Source organism: Tachypleus tridentatus, chromosome 1, assembly GCF_004210375.1.
Source record: "Tachypleus tridentatus isolate NWPU-2018 chromosome 1, ASM421037v1, whole genome shotgun sequence".
NCBI lineage: Eukaryota > Metazoa > Arthropoda > Merostomata > Xiphosura > Limulidae > Tachypleus > Tachypleus tridentatus.
This window is the reverse complement of record NC_134825.1, coordinates 59,446,853-59,465,655: the sequence shown is the minus strand read 5'-3', so window position 1 is coordinate 59,465,655 and position 18,803 is coordinate 59,446,853. Positions and strand designations below refer to the sequence as shown.

The window sequence follows — 18,803 nt, the reverse complement described above, 5'->3', positions numbered from 1 at the left end:
CACAACACTCATCAGTTTGCAAGTTGGACTTTCCTACAGAGGTTTCGTTTATTCATGTATAGGATTTTCATGTTTTCCAGGAAAAATCCAAGCATAATACTTATCACAAACTTGCATGACAAAGTTTACAAATTATATCAACTCAAGTTTAAAGGTACCAAACTACTAAATATTTGAAATGTAAAAATAATTTACAACACATGTTACTACACATAAACAGATATGATGATTTGCCTTTATGTAATTACCATGCTGATAGTATATTTACAATGGTGGTGTTATTAGATGATGTTTTATATATATTTAGCTATAATTGGGGTATTCCTTCTTAACAGTGGAGGAACGCAATATATTAGAATAACCACCATATTATTTGTTTTCATGATCAATCTATAACATCTGTTATTTACTCGAAGACGTTAATGCTTCAGATGATCATGAAACACCGATATAATACATCCTGAAGATGTAATATTTCTGAGTACCTCTGAAAAATAAATAGATACGAAATCGAGATGTCACAGCACGTTATGTTTATTTTTACACATTCGTAAAACTATTTGCAGTACATTAAAAACAAAGAAAGTATATGAACCTAGCTCGAGCTCTTTAGTTACTGAATTAGTGCTAATGTCTTATGCTGTTTTTGCGCAAAGCTACCAAATGGGCTGATGCCTTCTGTCTACCATGACGAATAGAACCACCGATTAAAGCTCGTAAAAATAAAACACAATCGAACCTATTTCTTTGATCAGTTGTCTTCGTTTTGTATAAATTTCAACTTTATGTTATTTTAAATTGTTGCAAATGTAATAATGACAGTAATTAACATTTAAGACATTTTTTAGGGGGAACTCTTTTATTTTAAGGGTGAAATGTTCCTAGAAACTTGTATTTTTAATAAGTGAAAACACCACAATAAGATTTTATTGTAGGTGTACGGTACATATAAAATAAGTGTGAACTTGTACTTTATCGTTAGGTTAGGTTATTCTACTCTTCTTGAAAGAGGAATTTTCATATATGCAAGAAGTAACAAATGAATGTACGAATAATTAAACTACAGCTACAACAATACCAAAGGAGAATTGTATTAGAAAGCTGAATTAGGAAAGCACGTGGTAAATAGAAGAACGTATTCATTATAAATTGTGTGATAGCCTTTTGTCAATTTTTATCATAATTGTCAAAAATAGTTTTCATTAGTAAAAATGTTAAACGTGGAAAGAGTATGCAAGCACGTCATTTCCATTTGTTTTATATTAATATGTTAAGATTAATTCTTTAAAAATTAATCAAAAGTATCAGTTTTGCCAGAACTACAGTTGATATAAACTTATCATTTAAGTTTCAGTTTCTTAACTCGTATTACCTGCTATTCTGTGAGAGTTTGTGTTTTTATAACTCCTGGCTGTTTCTTGAAATCTTGAAATGCATAGTTTAAAGATTTATTATTTTTCCAGTTTCTTTCACTCTGTTGTTGACAGGTTTCGTTTAAAGAAGTTATTTTTCTTCCGTTTATTGAAATAAATTTGTAAGTTGCAAACACTTTAAAAATTAAATTGATTTGTTAAGTTTGTATGCCGAAAGTTTTCATAATGAAATGCGTATTTTATTCTAAATCATTTTATGAAAACGTTGATTATGGGCCCGAAATAAAATATTTTTCTTATCATTTCGCAAATTCAAAAGTCTACTGTAAAGTTGACGAATCGAACAATATTTCATAAAATGGTTTTTAAAAAATGTACTTCGATTTGCCCTCACAAAGTAAATAATGATGAAAAATATACTGAACTCGCGAAATAAAAACACACAAGAAATTGTATTTTGCAATTATGACAAATCAACGTTGGCTATCAGCTGCTGTCTCCAATTTTGAGCCATTGATCAGAGAGAATGCAGCTAGTCAGTAGCATCCTATTAGCTAAGGCACTAAATGTCACTCTTATAATGTACTCATTAAAGTGTGGGTAATATTTTACGGTTTTGCATGGATTCAGAGCTACGTCACAGGTTTAATCGAGAAAAATGAGAAAAATAAAAAACCAAACGATTACTGGAGAATTACATAAACCCTTCAAAACGGTACTTAGATAATACACAAACACAAGTTTCAATGTAATATTAAACTCGTTTATCATTATAGATGGTTATATGTTTCTAGCTTGTTTATTGACGAAGCTATCTAACATGTCTACCATGTTTAGTTCTCTCACTGAAAAACTATTCACCAGGTGCACCATGTCTACGTTCTTCATTGACGAAGTTATTTTATTGTCTTTAGAAAACGACGCCAGGCTGTGGTAAAAATTTTACGAAATGGGGCCAACTGCTTAATTTTCTTCATACCCTGGTTCTTGAGCTAATTACCATTTGGTCAGACAAAAGTAAAACATCCAGGTGTTTTATTACTTAATGTATTGGAAGACCTTGTATAGAATACATCAGTGCTTATATCTTGCTTTGTCAGATTCTGTTAACACATTATATTCCACAATCATAAGTTGAATAGTAGAAAAATACTTGAATCTTCAGTGTATTGTCTTCAGTAAACCTCGCTGTTGTTGTAAATTAGGGACGCACAATAGTTTACTTACTAGTTGTATCTTTATTTTGCTGAATGTAAAATATGGTTATAAATAACGTTTTCAGTTGAAATTTTATACAATAAACATAATTTTACGCGCAAGTTTGTCCCTCAAAAGTATAGTTTGTCAGCTAGAAATATATCTTATTAAATCTTATATGTGAATCATACTAAAGCAAATGAACGAATCACAGAAAAGATGAGTAAATGGTTATATTTGCTGCTTTAAATTAAATCAACCATACTTTACATTATTTCTACGGTTCCTGAATCTCAATAGTGTATTTGTCGCTTAGACATTAGTTATTGCTTTCGTGTAAAGAAACGTTCAATAAAAACATGTTAAGACGGGAAATGAATGGACCAGCTGTGATCTTTTCAGAAAATACGTCTTTCAGAGAACTAATATCAAACAACTTTGCTTTCCCAACGTTTCTACGTTCCATTATTGTCATGTGACTGCCTATCAGAAAACTTCCAGACCCATCGATCACAGTTTTTGGTGTAAGATTCACTTGAGGGCCTGTCTCTCTGAACTTCCTTGCTATTTTCTAATAGATTGAGTAAGATAAGCTCGTCAGTATAAGATATTTCTGTTAGAGATTTTTTTGTTTTCTTTTTGTCGGATTCCGTTTAAATAATCGAGAAACTGTTTTATTGAGTCAGATATTCGAGACTGAACATTCTTTGTATGCTCGTCTAACATTCTCTTTCACACTATGATGGAAAAAACAACTAACACAAAGTGTATTATTACTCGGTTCCTGCGCTTTAAATAGTTTACAAAATTAACATATATAACGTTTATATATACATACGTATTTTAAGTAATTATGTTAATGCCATAATACGGGATATTTCAACTATCGTTGTTAATTACGTTAAAGCCGTAATATGTGTAATTCCTTTCTGAGCTTCTGAAGACTCATGTTTTGATTATAAAGAACCTTCTAGAACATTAAGACATGTACCAAACTAAGTGGTTGGTAATTGAAATCCACCAGTTAAGACAATACCTAAACAGAAACAACAATAATATCAGTCTATTATCCTCAATTGATGTGGATGTATGAAGTACACCAGCCTAGTTTTGCTGCACATAAGCTCTGTTTCTATTTCATGTAATTGTTGTACATGCAATTCGAAAGTGTCAAAGTAACACGTCACAGTTCGTTTCTGATTAAATGCAAACACATTTGCATTAAGCAAGGCATAATTGTCCGTCGTTTGCAGTGGATTGTTATACATCTAAAGCATATATCTCTTACATTTTTTTTTTTTTACTTTATAATGTTTCTGGACGTTGACCAGGAAGTCTTCCAACAGATACATAGAAATCCAGTAGGAGTTGACTTCAGTTCGGGAGTTTCAGTTATGTATTTATTCAGTTCTGTTTGTAGATTATAGACAAGTTTCTTTACTGAATTAATGAGGTTTCAGAGAAACAGTCTTATAAATTTATCTACCTTAGTTCACCGAAAAAACTTCCACAAGAAACAAAACAAATATGAATATTTAAGTGACAATATCTTTATTTGAATATTCACGTTTAAACTTTTCAATAAAACGGGCATTTCAAATTTGAAGTTATAAACTTTACATTTTCAAATACGACTATTTGAAACAAGCTATGTTACAACGTTTAGAACTCTCAGCTTACGAAGTATAACGGAATTTGTTCATCGTTACAAGATTTTTTGGATAGACCTGGTAAACTCATCCGCATTTTTCATGTTTGAAGTTTCTTACTATGAAATTTATACACAAAATTCACTCAATTCTGTAGCAAATTTAACAATATTTTTGCTGTAGATCACGTTTACACTAATTTATTAGGGTATTATTTAAGGTAATAGTAAACCGGTTTATTGTACTGACCATCAATGATTTTACCACTCGTTATTATCATATATAATTAACATATAGTATGGCATTATGTCATTAGTTAAGCTGCATTACTTTTGGGATTACTTTCTTTGTCACATTAATGATGTTTGCATCTTTCCTTACTATGTATTATCATTTCATATAACTTCTGCCTTTTTAGAGACATAATGTGTTTTCTTTTCGGTTTTTACAGAACATTTAACGTTATTTATTACTTTCTTTAAGTTGTTCCATGTGTTTGTTACAAGGAATAGTTCAAGTCTGGTGATATAAGGTAACTTGCAGGTAATCCAAAATATGGCAGCAGATTCTGGAAAATAAATAGAAATAAAAATCTTTATCTGACACTCATGAAAAACATGCTTTTTTTTTACTAAAACTGGCCGGCTTCGAGGTTCGTTTTTATGATTAACTGTGTTTTGGAGCTTAACTAATTGTTTGTTTATGTTTGCACAAGGCCAAAATAGGGATATGAATGATAATGATACCATAATTTTAAGTGATCCCTAGGCCATAGTGCGGTATCTTAAAATCCAAGGTTACCTATATACCAACGATAATTGTAACTGTACCTTGTGAATAGATAAATATCATCTCACGCTAACTAGATACAAATGTAGAAGTTCTGTAACAGTAATTTATATGTAACGTTATGAGAAGTAGCAATGTTATTACAGTTGCGTAAAAGGTGGTGTTTTATAGTTGACAACAAAGAAACTACAAAAAAGAAAGCGCCTCATGTAATATTTTCCCAATGAAAAAGTTGGAGCATGGAAAAGGCATTTTCTAGTTTTTTATCACAAGTGAAAAACAAACAGGAAGAAAAGCCAGTCCTAGTGATAACATCTGCACTGTATACTTATCCCTATGTAGACAAACTGGAAATATACGTGTGCCTGAAGATGTTAATCTCTCTTGAGTCACCAATGCTTGTTGTAGGGGATTATCAAAAGATTACTGACTAACAATTCTCCTCACCGTTACTGTGGACAATCTTTAAGCGTTTATTGTAGTTAGCAGACAACTTTCGAGCTACTTTTCCTTTGAAATACCTAACACGCAGTTTGAGAAGAAAGCAGAACCTGTTTTAAATAATTATTTTATTTAATCACGAACAGTTAAGAGCTGCTCCTGCTGTGCAGTTATGGAACAGAGAAAAGAACAGATTATTGTGAACTTTAAACAGTATGAACGTGTTAACCGATACAAGAATCGTGTCTTTAAAAAAAAGTTTTATAATTATCGTAAATAAAACGTGAACTTCTTGAAACAAGGTATTCGTCTTACCAACTGTATTTGAGTGTGGTAAGTTGATAAGAAATAGAACAGACAATATCAACACAACAAAGCCAACACACATTAGTTACTTCAAAATTACAATAAGTTACCATCTCTTAAAGTCAGTCAAAATGTTTTAAAGTAAATATTGCTGAACATACAATTAAGAAACTTAAGCTGTTGTCGGTCATCATGTACTCGTTATCACTTATGTTAAGTTTCTATTTAAGAGTATAAAAATAACAACCATACTGGTCATTAAGTATCTGATGAAGCAATCGTAGACTAACTTTAACTGCAGTAGTTATGGCAAAATGAGGTTAATAGAGGTGATTTGAAGCTGGTAAACTGTAGTAAGACCAGTCACACACTGATTAGTAATAATTAAAATTTCCACCACTTGAATCAGTTAAGTGAACTGCTCAGTGGCGATGGAAATAATATCGAGGACGACAATGACAAACAGAACAGACTTACAAAGAATGACAGTGGCTGAAGTAACTACGAATGATTAGTAGTAACTAGTTAATTATGGCAGAGACAGAACTAACGTAGTTACAGACTATTTGATGACAAGTGAAATAGTAATGCATAGCCTCATGATATTTGGAGTATTTATGGAGTTTTAAATGATAAATAAGTATTTACGAGATGAATAAACTCAACTCAATAAAAACATCCTGAGAGATCAGCACTGATTAATATGCTGAGGTTTACACTCTGTTATACATGCTGCTGGGCACAATCTGAAGGCCAATGAACATAAAGAAAAAATATGTATTTTGTGTTGTTAGACTCAACCACTTATTTGAGTAGAACTTTGAAAGATGAAAATAAGAAAAGGGAAAATAAAAATAGAAAACTTTTTTTCAGCATTTAATAGGGAAAATGTTAACACTATGAAATTAGCCTAAATACTAGCTGGTCAAAAGTTTAAGATTATACTGAAACGAAGCATTAATCGGTAAACACGTAACAAAATTTAGTGATTTGTGTTACAGCATTAGCATTGTCAACATCTCCCACTGACATCTTCTGTGTTACATTGGCTAAAAACATGGCAAAAGCTAAAAAGTTGACAGGGTTTGAACGTGGCAGTTTTATCGCGCTGCAAAAGCAAGGTCTCTCTCAACGTGCCGTCGATGGTGAGATTGGGCGTAGTAAAACTGCTGTTGCAAATTTCTTAAAAGACTCTGAGGGATACGGAACGAGAATTTCAAGGGGTCGGCCCAAGAAAATTTCGCCAGCGTTGAGCAGGAGGATTCGACGGATTGTCCGGCAAGACACCAGCCGTTCGTCGAACCAGATTAAGGCCCTTATGGACGCAGAATGCAGCTCAAGAACAATAAGACGGCATCTACGAGAGAAAGGCTTTAAAAACCGTAAACATAACAAAACAGCTCGGTTAAACTTTGCTGAGAAGCACCAAACATGGGACGTAGAAAAGTGGACGAAGATTTTATTCTCTGATGAGAAAACATTTAAGCTGGATGATCCAGATGGCTTCCAACATTACTGGCACGATAAGGATATCCCACAGTGGAGGAGGTTCCATCATGATCTGGGGTACTTTCTCCTTAGATGGAACAATGGAGCTTTAGGTTATACAGGGTCGTCAAACAGAAGCTGGCGACATTGGCAAGTTGGAGAGAGCATCCTTATTGACTGAAGGCAGTACAACGCTGCAACCCACAATGCTGGCAGGACAAAGGACTTTTTCATAGCGAATAATGTGATTCCTTTGAACCATCCAGCGTGTTCGCCCAAACTGAACCCCATTGAAAATGTTTCGAAGCTCTACTAAAATAAGTGGTTGAGTCTAACAAAGCAAAATACATATTTTTTTCTTTATGCTCATTGTCCTTAAGATTTTGGCCAGCAGTGTATACATCACTAACAGAGAGGTCACGTACTGAGTAAAATTATTCATTCCAGTTACAATCTGCACGACATTAGATCTCGTTATTGACATCGTGATGTTTCACTGCAATAGTAGTGTAAACAAAAAGGACTGCAGTCTCTATGCATGGCGAACTGCAGCATATAGAGTAAAGTGTTTTAATATTAGTCACAACTCGCGGTAGGTTTCATGCACTGAGCTTGAATGTCCACTATTCTACCATTTTCATGCACATCATTGAAGCTACGCTTTCATGCAGGTATTATGTATTAGATTGATAACACTTGAGAAACGTTTACGCCGTCAAATAAACTAACTCACGTAAACGTAACTTTATTTAATAAAACTACATGTAAACAATAAAATACAATAATAGTATTTATAATAGTGTGAAGAGTATGAGCAGTTATGAACGTTCAATATATGACACGGTTTTAGCAGTTGAAACAAAAAACACAAATACTAAAACCCGTAGTAAAGACAAAAGTATCTAAAAAATGTTTATAGCAGTCTATTAAACGAGCTAAAACTACATTACTGTACAACTGTAATGAAGACAAACTTAGCTGACTATGAGAAATGTCTGAATTCGCATTCACAAGGTAATAAGCTTGTGTTTTTGAACGAACTGCACACACGTATTTTGGACCTAAATAAGCCTAGAAAATCCATAAAAGTTATATCTAGTACAACGTTAACTTTTTCGGAAATTGCACACGAGCGAGGTGTTGCTTGATTGAAATACTTCGTGCTTACAACACTCGACCTGTAATCTGAGGGTCGTGGGTTCCAGTCCCTGTCACACCAAATATGCTCGCCCTTTCAGCCGTGGGGGCGTTATAATGTGACGATTAATCCCACTATTCGTTGGTAAAAGAGTAGCTCAAACGTTGGCGGTGGGTGATGATGACTAGCTGACTTTCTTCTAGTCGTACACTGCAAAATTAAGGACGGCTAGCAACGATAGCCCTGATGGAGCTTTGCGCGAAATTCAAAAAACAAACAATCGTAATTATAAACTAAAGTTTAAGCCAATCGTCACGTGATGACAATGACATTTTGTCATCGTGTAGTATGTTTATTACATTAAAAATTTGACTAAGTCAGAAATCAGATATGGTGATTCTGAATGGAAAAGCCAATATACAATCCGGACTCCTCGGACAAAGACTTTTTTAATGATATTAGATTTGTAGCGTTTGACCGAGAAGTTTGCGAGAAACGTCCCGGACAGACAAACGCAGATGTATTGTTTGTATAAATTTTATTACCAGTACTATATCTTAAAACGTCACTTTACTATTAAGATAATCTATTTTGCATATCTATCATATTATATTTAATAAATAAAACTTTTACTGGAACTGTGCTTCTACTGTGAATCAAATAGATGAAATATATACTAGGCTATTCTCGGAATCAGTTATTTCTTGCTGTAGGAAATTCAAAATGTTATCTATCGTAATACATTGGCAACCACCTTTAGCTTGAACTTGTAAGCAAAAACAAACTATTTCTACAAATGTTTAATTTTTATGCAATTTGTTTCTTCCTATAAAATTCTGTACATGTTTAATTATTTATTGTTTGTTTGTTTTTCGTAATTTCGCGCAAAGCAACACGAGGGCTATTTGCGCTAGCTGTCCCTAATTTATCAGTATGAGACTAGAGGGAAGGCAGCTAGTCATCACCACCCACCGCCAACTCTTGGGCTACTCTTTTATCAACGAATAGTGAGATTGACAGTCACATTATAACGCCCCCACGGCTGAAAGGATGAGCATGTTTAGTGCGACTGGGATCCGAACCCGCGACCCTCAGATTACGAGTCGAATGCCTTAACCCACCTGGTCATGCAGCCTTAATTTTTTTATAAAATCAAGTTTTCATGCTGATAATGCTCTCAGCATATTGATAATGTGGTCAATATTGTGAAATCCCGGTTACAGTCTGTTAAGTAAGAAGTGACATCACAAACATTTTAAAAATCTGGTTGAGAGTAATGCTTATATTAACAAGTTTTGGTTGTTAATAAATTTTAACGTACATTTTTATGTTGTGACAACGTCCAGAATTGAGTGAAAATAAAATCAATATAATTCAACGATAAATAAAAACTGTCTTGTTTGTCTTCCTTAGAAATAGTTTTCAAACTTGACTGTTATACGATATTTTCCTTTTCAAATGAAAATTTATAGTTGTGAGTGTTCCGTTGACCTACTGTTCAGCTTTCCAGTTATCGTTTCGCCATATTTACAGCATTATTGGTATCAATTTGTGTTGCAATGTGAATCCGTAGTCTCGTTACTGGGGAAACGGCATGACTAATAAGAATCTTTATATACCTGTCAGCAGTCAGTGTGCCTTCAAGTTTGTGTAGATCTTCAACATAATTGGTTGAGATGCACTGATGTTGATCCCCCTAACATTCGTTACCGTGGGAGTTGTATGTTGACTGTGATACCTCTCTGCCATCGAACGAACTATGATTGTTGCTTGGCTTTGTTTATTCTATTATTTAATCAGATGGTTGTTTCGTGTGGTTATTCTTCTTAAATATGTTTTCTTCTTAGCAACACATCTGTTGAGCACACTTTGCGCTAATGTGTATATTACTGTTCAGGAGGTGAACGTCACAGCTGTACTTATATTGGCAAGATCTTTATTATTGTGTCGTATATCACGTGAAAGGTATACGTTAAGTTCGATAACATCACATTTGAAGAGTTTTTATCTTAACCTCTTCTATTATCAACAGTACTTGTTTCACGTACTTTACACACAACTCCTAATAAAAAAATGAAATTTTTCTCAATCTATCGCTTACATTAGCATTCACCAGCTACAGATTTGATTTTTACATGCTTGCCATATGGCATTTCTGTCCTCGGAGCCCTAAGCTCATTCACCACATTAATGCTGGGATTAGTATTACTGCCTGCACTTTTATGTACACTACATAGGGGCATTGTCTGATTTGTTAAATGGCAACCATTCACAATTATCGCTTGAGGGAAAATTTAGATAGAGGAAAGTATGCCTAAAAAGCGCTGTTAATGACCTGAATGTGTATTGAAAGTCTTTTGTGTGACGTTTTCGAGCTATTGATGTAGATATTTGCTAGCAGCTCGAAACGCGTTCTAAAACTTCCTAGATAGAAGCAGTTCGTTAGCAGCGCCTTTCAAGTAACAACCACAATGTAAACTGACAAACAAAGCTGTATACTAGATCAGTTAATTACATGATATTTGCATTGTGTCCCCAGTTTGCCTTCTGTTTCCATAACTATTTTCAATACACTTTATCTATGTTTGCATTTCTTTTTCTCTATTTGTAGAATTCTTTCAAGAACTGCTGGACGAATCTCAAAAAGATTTTCATCACATGTTTTTACGAACTTACGGAATGTTGTACGATAAAAATTCTTACATTTTTGAAAACATGTTCAGAGATCTGAGAAATTATTACAATTCAGGTGGAATCTATCTGTCAGAAGCACTCGGTTCGTTCTTTGATACTCTCTATCGAAAAATGTTCGAGGTAGGTGTATTTTTAACAGTATTTCATCATTAGTTTCTATCTATAAGTTGTTAAAAATTTATTTTTCTGTACAGAAAAAAGCTGCACGAATTCTGTATTTAATATTTTCCAGTTTTTCTGACATGTACGTCCAGTTTTCTCCAACTTTTCACAAACAAGTAAAACGTTTTATTGTATATTTGAATCAAACTAAGTTTGGTTTCTTCAATAAATATCACTGTTTCAAAGTTATTGAATTAACTTCTCTGTTCAATATTTCTCTACCCGTGCATTAAACCTTTTTAACATCTGCCGCATTATTTGCTAGAGATGCATTATTATTTTTGACCGTTAAATAATTCACTAATCTTCATAACCTTTTCAGTTTGCTGACTTTTTAATGTTACAGACAATATAACCTAAGTATCTTTTTGGTGTGATTCTCAGGTGTATTAGTCATAAGTTTTAGTCTCATTTAAAATTATCAGTCGTTTTCCGCAGGTGTTGAATAATCAGTATGCCTTCAGCGACAGCTATCTGTCTTGTATTAGCAACCACATGGAGGAGCTCAAGCCATTTGGAGATGTTCCCAGAAAACTGACTTTAGAATTGAAACGATCATTTATCGCAGCTCGTACCTTTGTACAAGCTCTAGCAGTAGGAAGGGATGTTGTCCGTGAAATCATGGAGGTAAATAGTTTCTTTTCATTGATGTAAAATTTCTTGTTTCATAACGTTTCTGATATTAACCCTTTCCTTACTCGTGTTTTTGTTTTCGAACGAATCAGTCTCTCTTTCAACACGAGGCCTGGCATGGCCAGGTGGGTTAAAGCGTTCGACTCCTAATCTGAGGGTCGCGGGTTCGAATCCCCGTCGCACCAAACATGCTCGCCCTTTCAGCCGTGGGGACGTTATAAAGTGTGGTCAATCCCATTATTCGTTGGGTAAGATAGTAGCCCAACAGTTGGCGGTGAGTGGCGGTCTTACACTGCTAAATTAGGGACGGTTAGTGCAGATAGCCCTCCAGTAGCTTTGCGCGAAATTGAAAAGCAAACAAGCAAACTCTTTCAACAAGTATTGAATATATCAATAAAAACAAAAGAAATATATCTTTAAGAATAATTTATGTCAAATTAAACTTAACTTTTATTATAATTCATTATAATTCAAGTTATATTACTAAAGTTTAAAATGAATTCCAGTTCGAATTCCTAGTATTAGTTTCAACTCTTATCTTATGGTTGTGTTTTTAGTTACGGAGCAAGTAAATCATTTGCTTTTTACGTGCTCGTCAATAATGTGAACCAAATGTAGAATGATGTTTACTGTATGGATAGCTGTACAAGTTACGCACACTCACTCTTTTGCTCGTACGTTAAAGCTGTCTCCTTGTACACATATTTAGCATGTTTAAGAAGAATTAGATTGACTTGCTTTTTTTAAAATTTTAACCTGAGTGTGAAAATAGTTTTAAATTACTTACTGACTCATAAAAATCACAGAATACCCACGAGAGATATGTATTTGAATAAAATTATCTTATTTACTGATTCTTGTTTTAAGGATTTAATCTTATATAGTCAGTCAAGATCTGTGATGATGTAGATTACTTCCTTAGTGTAGAACGTAAAAAACAACAACATAAGAGTTATAATGGTTTATTGACTCTTGTGTGAGATCGTATTCAATCTCTGAAAGATTAGACCTTATTCAGTTATTGAAGGTCATAGAAACAGCAGTTCCGTAATGGAGTAAACACCTTATTAATTCATGATAATTCAAAAAATTGGAGGTGTGTCTTCACTGTTATTAAGGATTCAATATTTGAAGGATATATATGTAAAAACAATACTTCATTAGCATCAATAAGTTTCCTCCATAAACGGTAGAAAACATTATACGCACACACCTAGACAGAAAGCAAAATCAACCAACAAAAGTAAATATATCTCACAAATCAAGAAATCACGAAACCGTATACTGTTGCATACCATATATTCCCGACATCAGCAGAAAAATAACCAACATTTGGCAAAACTAGTAACAAAATATGACATTCCAGTTAATACCAAATTTATTCAAAACCGGACACAAAACTGAGGTCTATACTATGTAAAAACCATACTGACAAACACCACACCAACATTATAAAATACAATGTGATAACTGCCACGACTTCTATATTGGAGAAACAAGTAGAAAAATGGAAACCACATTCAAAGAACATAAAAAGTCACCTTCACACGATTTCGAACACTGCAAGTCAAATGAAAACAACATAACCATAGAAAACACTCAAATACTAAATAAAGAAACAAATATAAAGAAACGCAAAATTAAAGAAACCTTACTTATACAACAACTAAAACCCAAAATAAACCAATACAAAGGAACACCTTTATATCTATAATAAAAATAGTAAAATAAATAATATAAAATTGTATATTCAAACATCTAACAACGCTCTCTACATTCCGACAATCAGTAACACAACCCCTTTCAAACACGTGGTCAGCTTCCGGTCAGTTACCTCCTTCTTCCTTTGTGAACCTAACGAAGACCGATGAAGGTCGAAACGTTATTCTCTCCTCCACGTAAAATATTTTCTCAACCCAAACGAGCCGTTTTTACATGTATATTTCTCTACAAGTGGGTATTCTCGACATCACTGATTAATATTTGAAGGTGTTAATTTGACTACTTATGAACAATCAAGCTTGCAAATATAATGGGAACAGAATGAACCACACTGAATATTTGTAGACTATGTGTAGAAGACGAATGTGTGATTTATTATAGTTTTGTTTGGTTGTTAAGCGCAAAGCTACACAGTGACCAATCTGTCCAGTGCACTTCACATGTATCGATACCCGGTTTAGTGTTATAAGCCTTCAGATTTGCCCGCTGAATAACAAGAGGCTGTGTATACTGATAGCAAGCATACGTGGCAGAGCACTTGCTTCGTGAGCGAAAGATCTTGGGTTCCAATCCCAGCAGAGGAATTAATAAAATGAAATTACATATTCGGGCATCATAAAAAATTGTGAAAATAAAAGATTTAATTAGCTTGTTTCCCTCACCAGACATCTAAGGATGGCGAAAACTTTCTGCGTTCACGACATCTTTCTATGATATTGTAGATGAGCACTTATTTGTATGAAATAATGAATGATTTAATTTGGGAAAAATATATTTGAAGTTTTGAAAGCAATCAAGATTGCCAAACGATAAAAAAATTGACTCAATTTTCACAACGAGGTAAACCGAACGTGTTCCAGCAGTTAACATATTGAACTGGGTTCGAGGTTCTGTGGTTTGTGCTGCATTATCACAAAAGAAAAAAAAAAGAAATCTCACTTCGCATTTTGAAGTTATGTATGCGTTATAAAGTTGACAGTCGCATCACATTATTTGAATAAAGTAGCTCACGAGTTGGCGGTGGGTGGTACCGACTAGTTGCCTAGTCTGTAGTCCATCAATTCAAAATTAGACTTCTAGCTCAGGTAGTCCTCCAATACCTTTACATGAAATTCATCATTTAACAGTCTCAGGAGATAGCTGTAGCTGATAATAGTCTGAAAGGCTGAAAGGATTCTATTTGAGACTGCTAACATCAAACAGCATTACCAAAAAACAAACTGAAAGGATTCTATTTGAGACTGCTAACATCAAACAGCATTAGCAAAAAACAAACTGAAAGGGTTCTATTTGAGACTGCTAACATCAAACAGCATTACCAAAAAACAAACTGAAAGGATTCTATTTGAGACTGCTAACATCAAACAGCATTACCAAAAAACAAACTGAAAGGATTCTATTTGAGACTGCTAACATCAAACAGCATTACCAAAAAACAAAACACAAAGTGTCAGTTTTATCCGTCTCTTGTCTTCTTGGATTAGTTACAGTTATCATTATGCAGAGGCGTAAAATTTGAATTAGGTGCTACAGTAACGAATTTCAATGTAACTTGTTTTATTCCTAATTGCGCCCAGCATGGCCAGGTGGTTAAGATACTCCATTCGTAATCTGAAGGTAGCGGGTTCGAATTCCCGTCACACCAAACATGCTCGCCCTTTCAGTCGTGGTGGTGTTATAATGTGACGTTCAATCCCATTATTCTATGGTAAAATAGTAGCCCAAGAGTTGACCATGGGTGGTGATGACTAGCTGCCTTCCCTCTAGTCTTACACTGCTAAATTAGGTCGTCTAGCGCAGATAGCCTTCGTGTAACTTTGCGCGAAATTCAAACAAAAAACAACAACTATACCTAAATTCCTAAACACCACGTTTCATGACGTTTTGATAAAAGTAAACAATAATTAGTGATTTTTATTATTCCAAGAATTTATAAAGAAAGCCAAGAACAGGTAATAATAAATGTCAATCTCACAGTATCTGCTATATCGAGTATCAACGAATCCTTTCGGGCTGGGATACGAAAACATTGATGCCAATAACATTAACAATAAATGTTGTGGTGTGAACTACATTAAAAATAAAGTGTAATCATTATCAGTTCTATTTAGGTTATTTACAAACCAAAATTTGAATAATGGTTAATAAGATAATACTATTTATTTCATTTTCACAGCAATTATTATTTATTATTTTGCTTGAATTAACTTTACCATAATTCAGATCTTGTAAAACACTACGTCAGCCTTTTTGTTCTCAAAGAGTTTTTTTTTTTTGGAATTTCGCACAAAGCTACTCGAGGGCTATCTGTGCTAGCCGTCCCTATTTTAGCAGTGTAAGACCAGAGGGGAAGCAGCTAGTCATCACCACCCATCACCAACTCTTGGGCTACTCTTTTACCAACGAATAGTGGGATTGATCGTCACATTATACACCCCCACGGCTGGGAGGGCGAGCATGTTTAGCGCGACGCGGGCGCGAACCCGCGACCCTCGGATTACGAGTCGCACGCCTTACGCGCTTGGCCATGCCAGGCCTTCTCAAAGAGAATCAAGCAAGTACAACGTCAACGTGAGAAAACTACACTAGGTGGTTGGATCGAAGTTAAAAGCAAAGTTATACAATGAGGTATCTGTGCTGTTCTTACCACGTGCATTGAAACCGGGGTTTTAGCGTTATAGATCTTCAGACTCACCGCTAAACCACTGGAATACATTAGTATTCCAATAATTTATAAGTGAAATAAAAGAAGAGCATATAATTAGTAGTTGAGAAATTTGGCTAATTTTTTAAGAGGTACATTACATATCCAGCTCTACCCTTAATGGTAACCCAACAAATCGTGGGAATGTACACAAGTGAACACTAATCCATAATGGGTTTGTTTTTGAAAATTTTGTAATACACTTTAACTTTACTACAAATGTTATAGATTATTTTAAGAAAACTGCATTCCGTACATTTTTTCTTGAAATCGCGTAAAATACTCAAATTTGATTAAAAATGACAAAAATGTCTGCAAAAATTCTCAGTAGCATTCGTTTTCCAAGAAAAATTGTTCTAAGACAAGGGAATTATATTGGAAATGAAAGGGTGTAGAGGTCGAGTTAAGGAATATGGTAGAAACAGCAGAGCGGTTGTATCACTTCTTGTTCAGTACAACCCAGATCACAGTAAAGATTTCTACTGCATGACTTTGGTTTATTTAATGCCTTAAATATAATAGTAATCTTGAAACCTGGGAAAATTCTATTCTGCATCAGAAAGTAAGAAATATCCAAAAGTACTTTAATTATGTACTACTTTTATAATTCAGATTCAAGTTCTTATTGTATTCTAGGTACAAATCAGAAGTTAAATGATGTAAATAAAAAAAGAGCGGGAAACGTAAAGAGTAGCACTATTTTTCTTCTCTACAATATAGTTGGATATTTAATTATTGTACATTTTGTTATTAGGGAAATAAACCAAAATGTTGAAAATATTATTTACATCTATACATTTATATCTTTGACCTGTTAGGGTATCTCAGAAATCTTTACCCAAAGGGATAATAGACATTATATTTTTAAAGATCAACAAAGAGCTTTATAATGTCAGTTGTACGTATTTCAGGAAATAAAATACCTTGATGGTACAGTATACTAAGGACTGATACCTGTGTTGCTGTTACTTGTATACAATTTCAATAATAAATGAATTACGAATAAATTGTGGATTTTTCTATTTGAGCCCAGACTTATGGAACACCAAGTAGAATTTTGTTGTGGTATGAATGTTGTTTAAATTAAGCTGCAGTAACAACGTACAGATTATTTTATAAACTATTTTTATTTTTTAATATACGAGAAATTTTGATACGAATTTAGTTAGCATGCTATGTTTTGCTTTGATTCTGTCAGCTCTTTAGGAGAAGATGTATTTACAGACAGACAGACAAATATGAAGTTTTTCTTGATGTTGGATAGCTACCGCACTGGTGTGGTTGAATATGTGTAGCACATTTGTGAAGAACGCTTTTATCCCAATTTTTATACTCAGCTTTGGCGAGTAACAACCGAGCTATATCTACTTTATCTACTCCCGATGAGGCCTTACTCTCATAACCAGGGCTTATTAACGAGATATAATAAGTATAATGATTTGCCAGCTAAGCACACCGTCTGTGTGAACAGTTACTTCAGCAAAAACTATTTTAGGATGAACTAGATTACGTAAGTGGAGTGTAATAATTATCAATTTTAATTAAGTCATTTACAGATCAGAATTAAGGTGTATCAGAATTGGGAGCCGTTTCACTAATTTATAATTGACTGAATATATTAAGCTAAGAACGAAACGATAGTGCTGGAAGAAAAGTATACTGCATTGGCAGGAACTTTCTAAGAAATGTGTCTAGTTGAATAATTAGATGGCAGGATTAAGTGTTATTTTGCCAAGAACAGACTTTTTTCTAACTATATACAGTGATGTGAGCTCGTGATCGACTTTTTATTCCAACATCGTGAATTCTAGTTTCGTTTACTTCACATTTCCGTCCAAAGTAACCGATTCAATTACCAGAGTAAAATGAGAAAACAAAATGTTGATTGGTTTTCTCTGCCGTGTTAGTCATTCCTGTAGAAAGGGATTGATGTCTTAGAACTGTTTGGTTTTGAAATATTTTTATCTTAATTGTACAGATTCAGTAAATTTTTGTGTTTTTGTGAAGCATTATTTGTATAGTATAAAACTTTTTATCGCACTGAAACTGATTTTAACAAATAAAGAAACTTCTTTCTTTTATATATATATAGTTTATATTTCTTATAATTGGCTATTTATAAAAGAAAATCCCGATTTTTACTTAATTTTACTTAATTAATCCTTGTGAAAAAGAGCATATAAAGTAAACATGTAGTGGTTTGTTGAAGGGCCCGGCATGGCCAAAGGTGTTAAGGCGTTGGACTCGTAATCCGAGGGTCGCGGGTTCGAATCCTGATCGCACCAAACAAGCTCGCTCTTTCACCCGCGTGGGTGTTATAATGTGACGGTCAATCCCACTGTTCGTTGGTAAAAGAGTAGCCCAAGAGTTGGCGGTGGGTGGTGATGACTAGCTGCCTTCCCTCTAGTCTTACTCTGCTAAATTAGAGACGGCTAGCGCAGATAGCCCTCGAGTAGCTTTGGCGAAATTCAAAACAAACAAACAAGGTTTGTTGAAATTCATACATA

General features: G+C 34.0%; 1 protein-coding gene across 3 annotated transcripts in view; it reads left to right on the top strand.

Moving 5' to 3' along the window:
* Positions 1-18,803, top strand: part of LOC143249611 (glypican-6-like) — a 125,085-nt gene that overhangs the window by 53,578 nt on the left and 52,704 nt on the right. For all 3 annotated transcript variants that reach the window (XM_076499756.1, XM_076499766.1, XM_076499776.1), the window contains exons 3-4: positions 10,993-11,195; positions 11,676-11,864. In XM_076499756.1, coding sequence (XP_076355871.1) covers positions 10,993-11,195; positions 11,676-11,864 — 392 coding nt within the window. The remainder of the gene's footprint in view (positions 1-10,992; positions 11,196-11,675; positions 11,865-18,803) is intronic.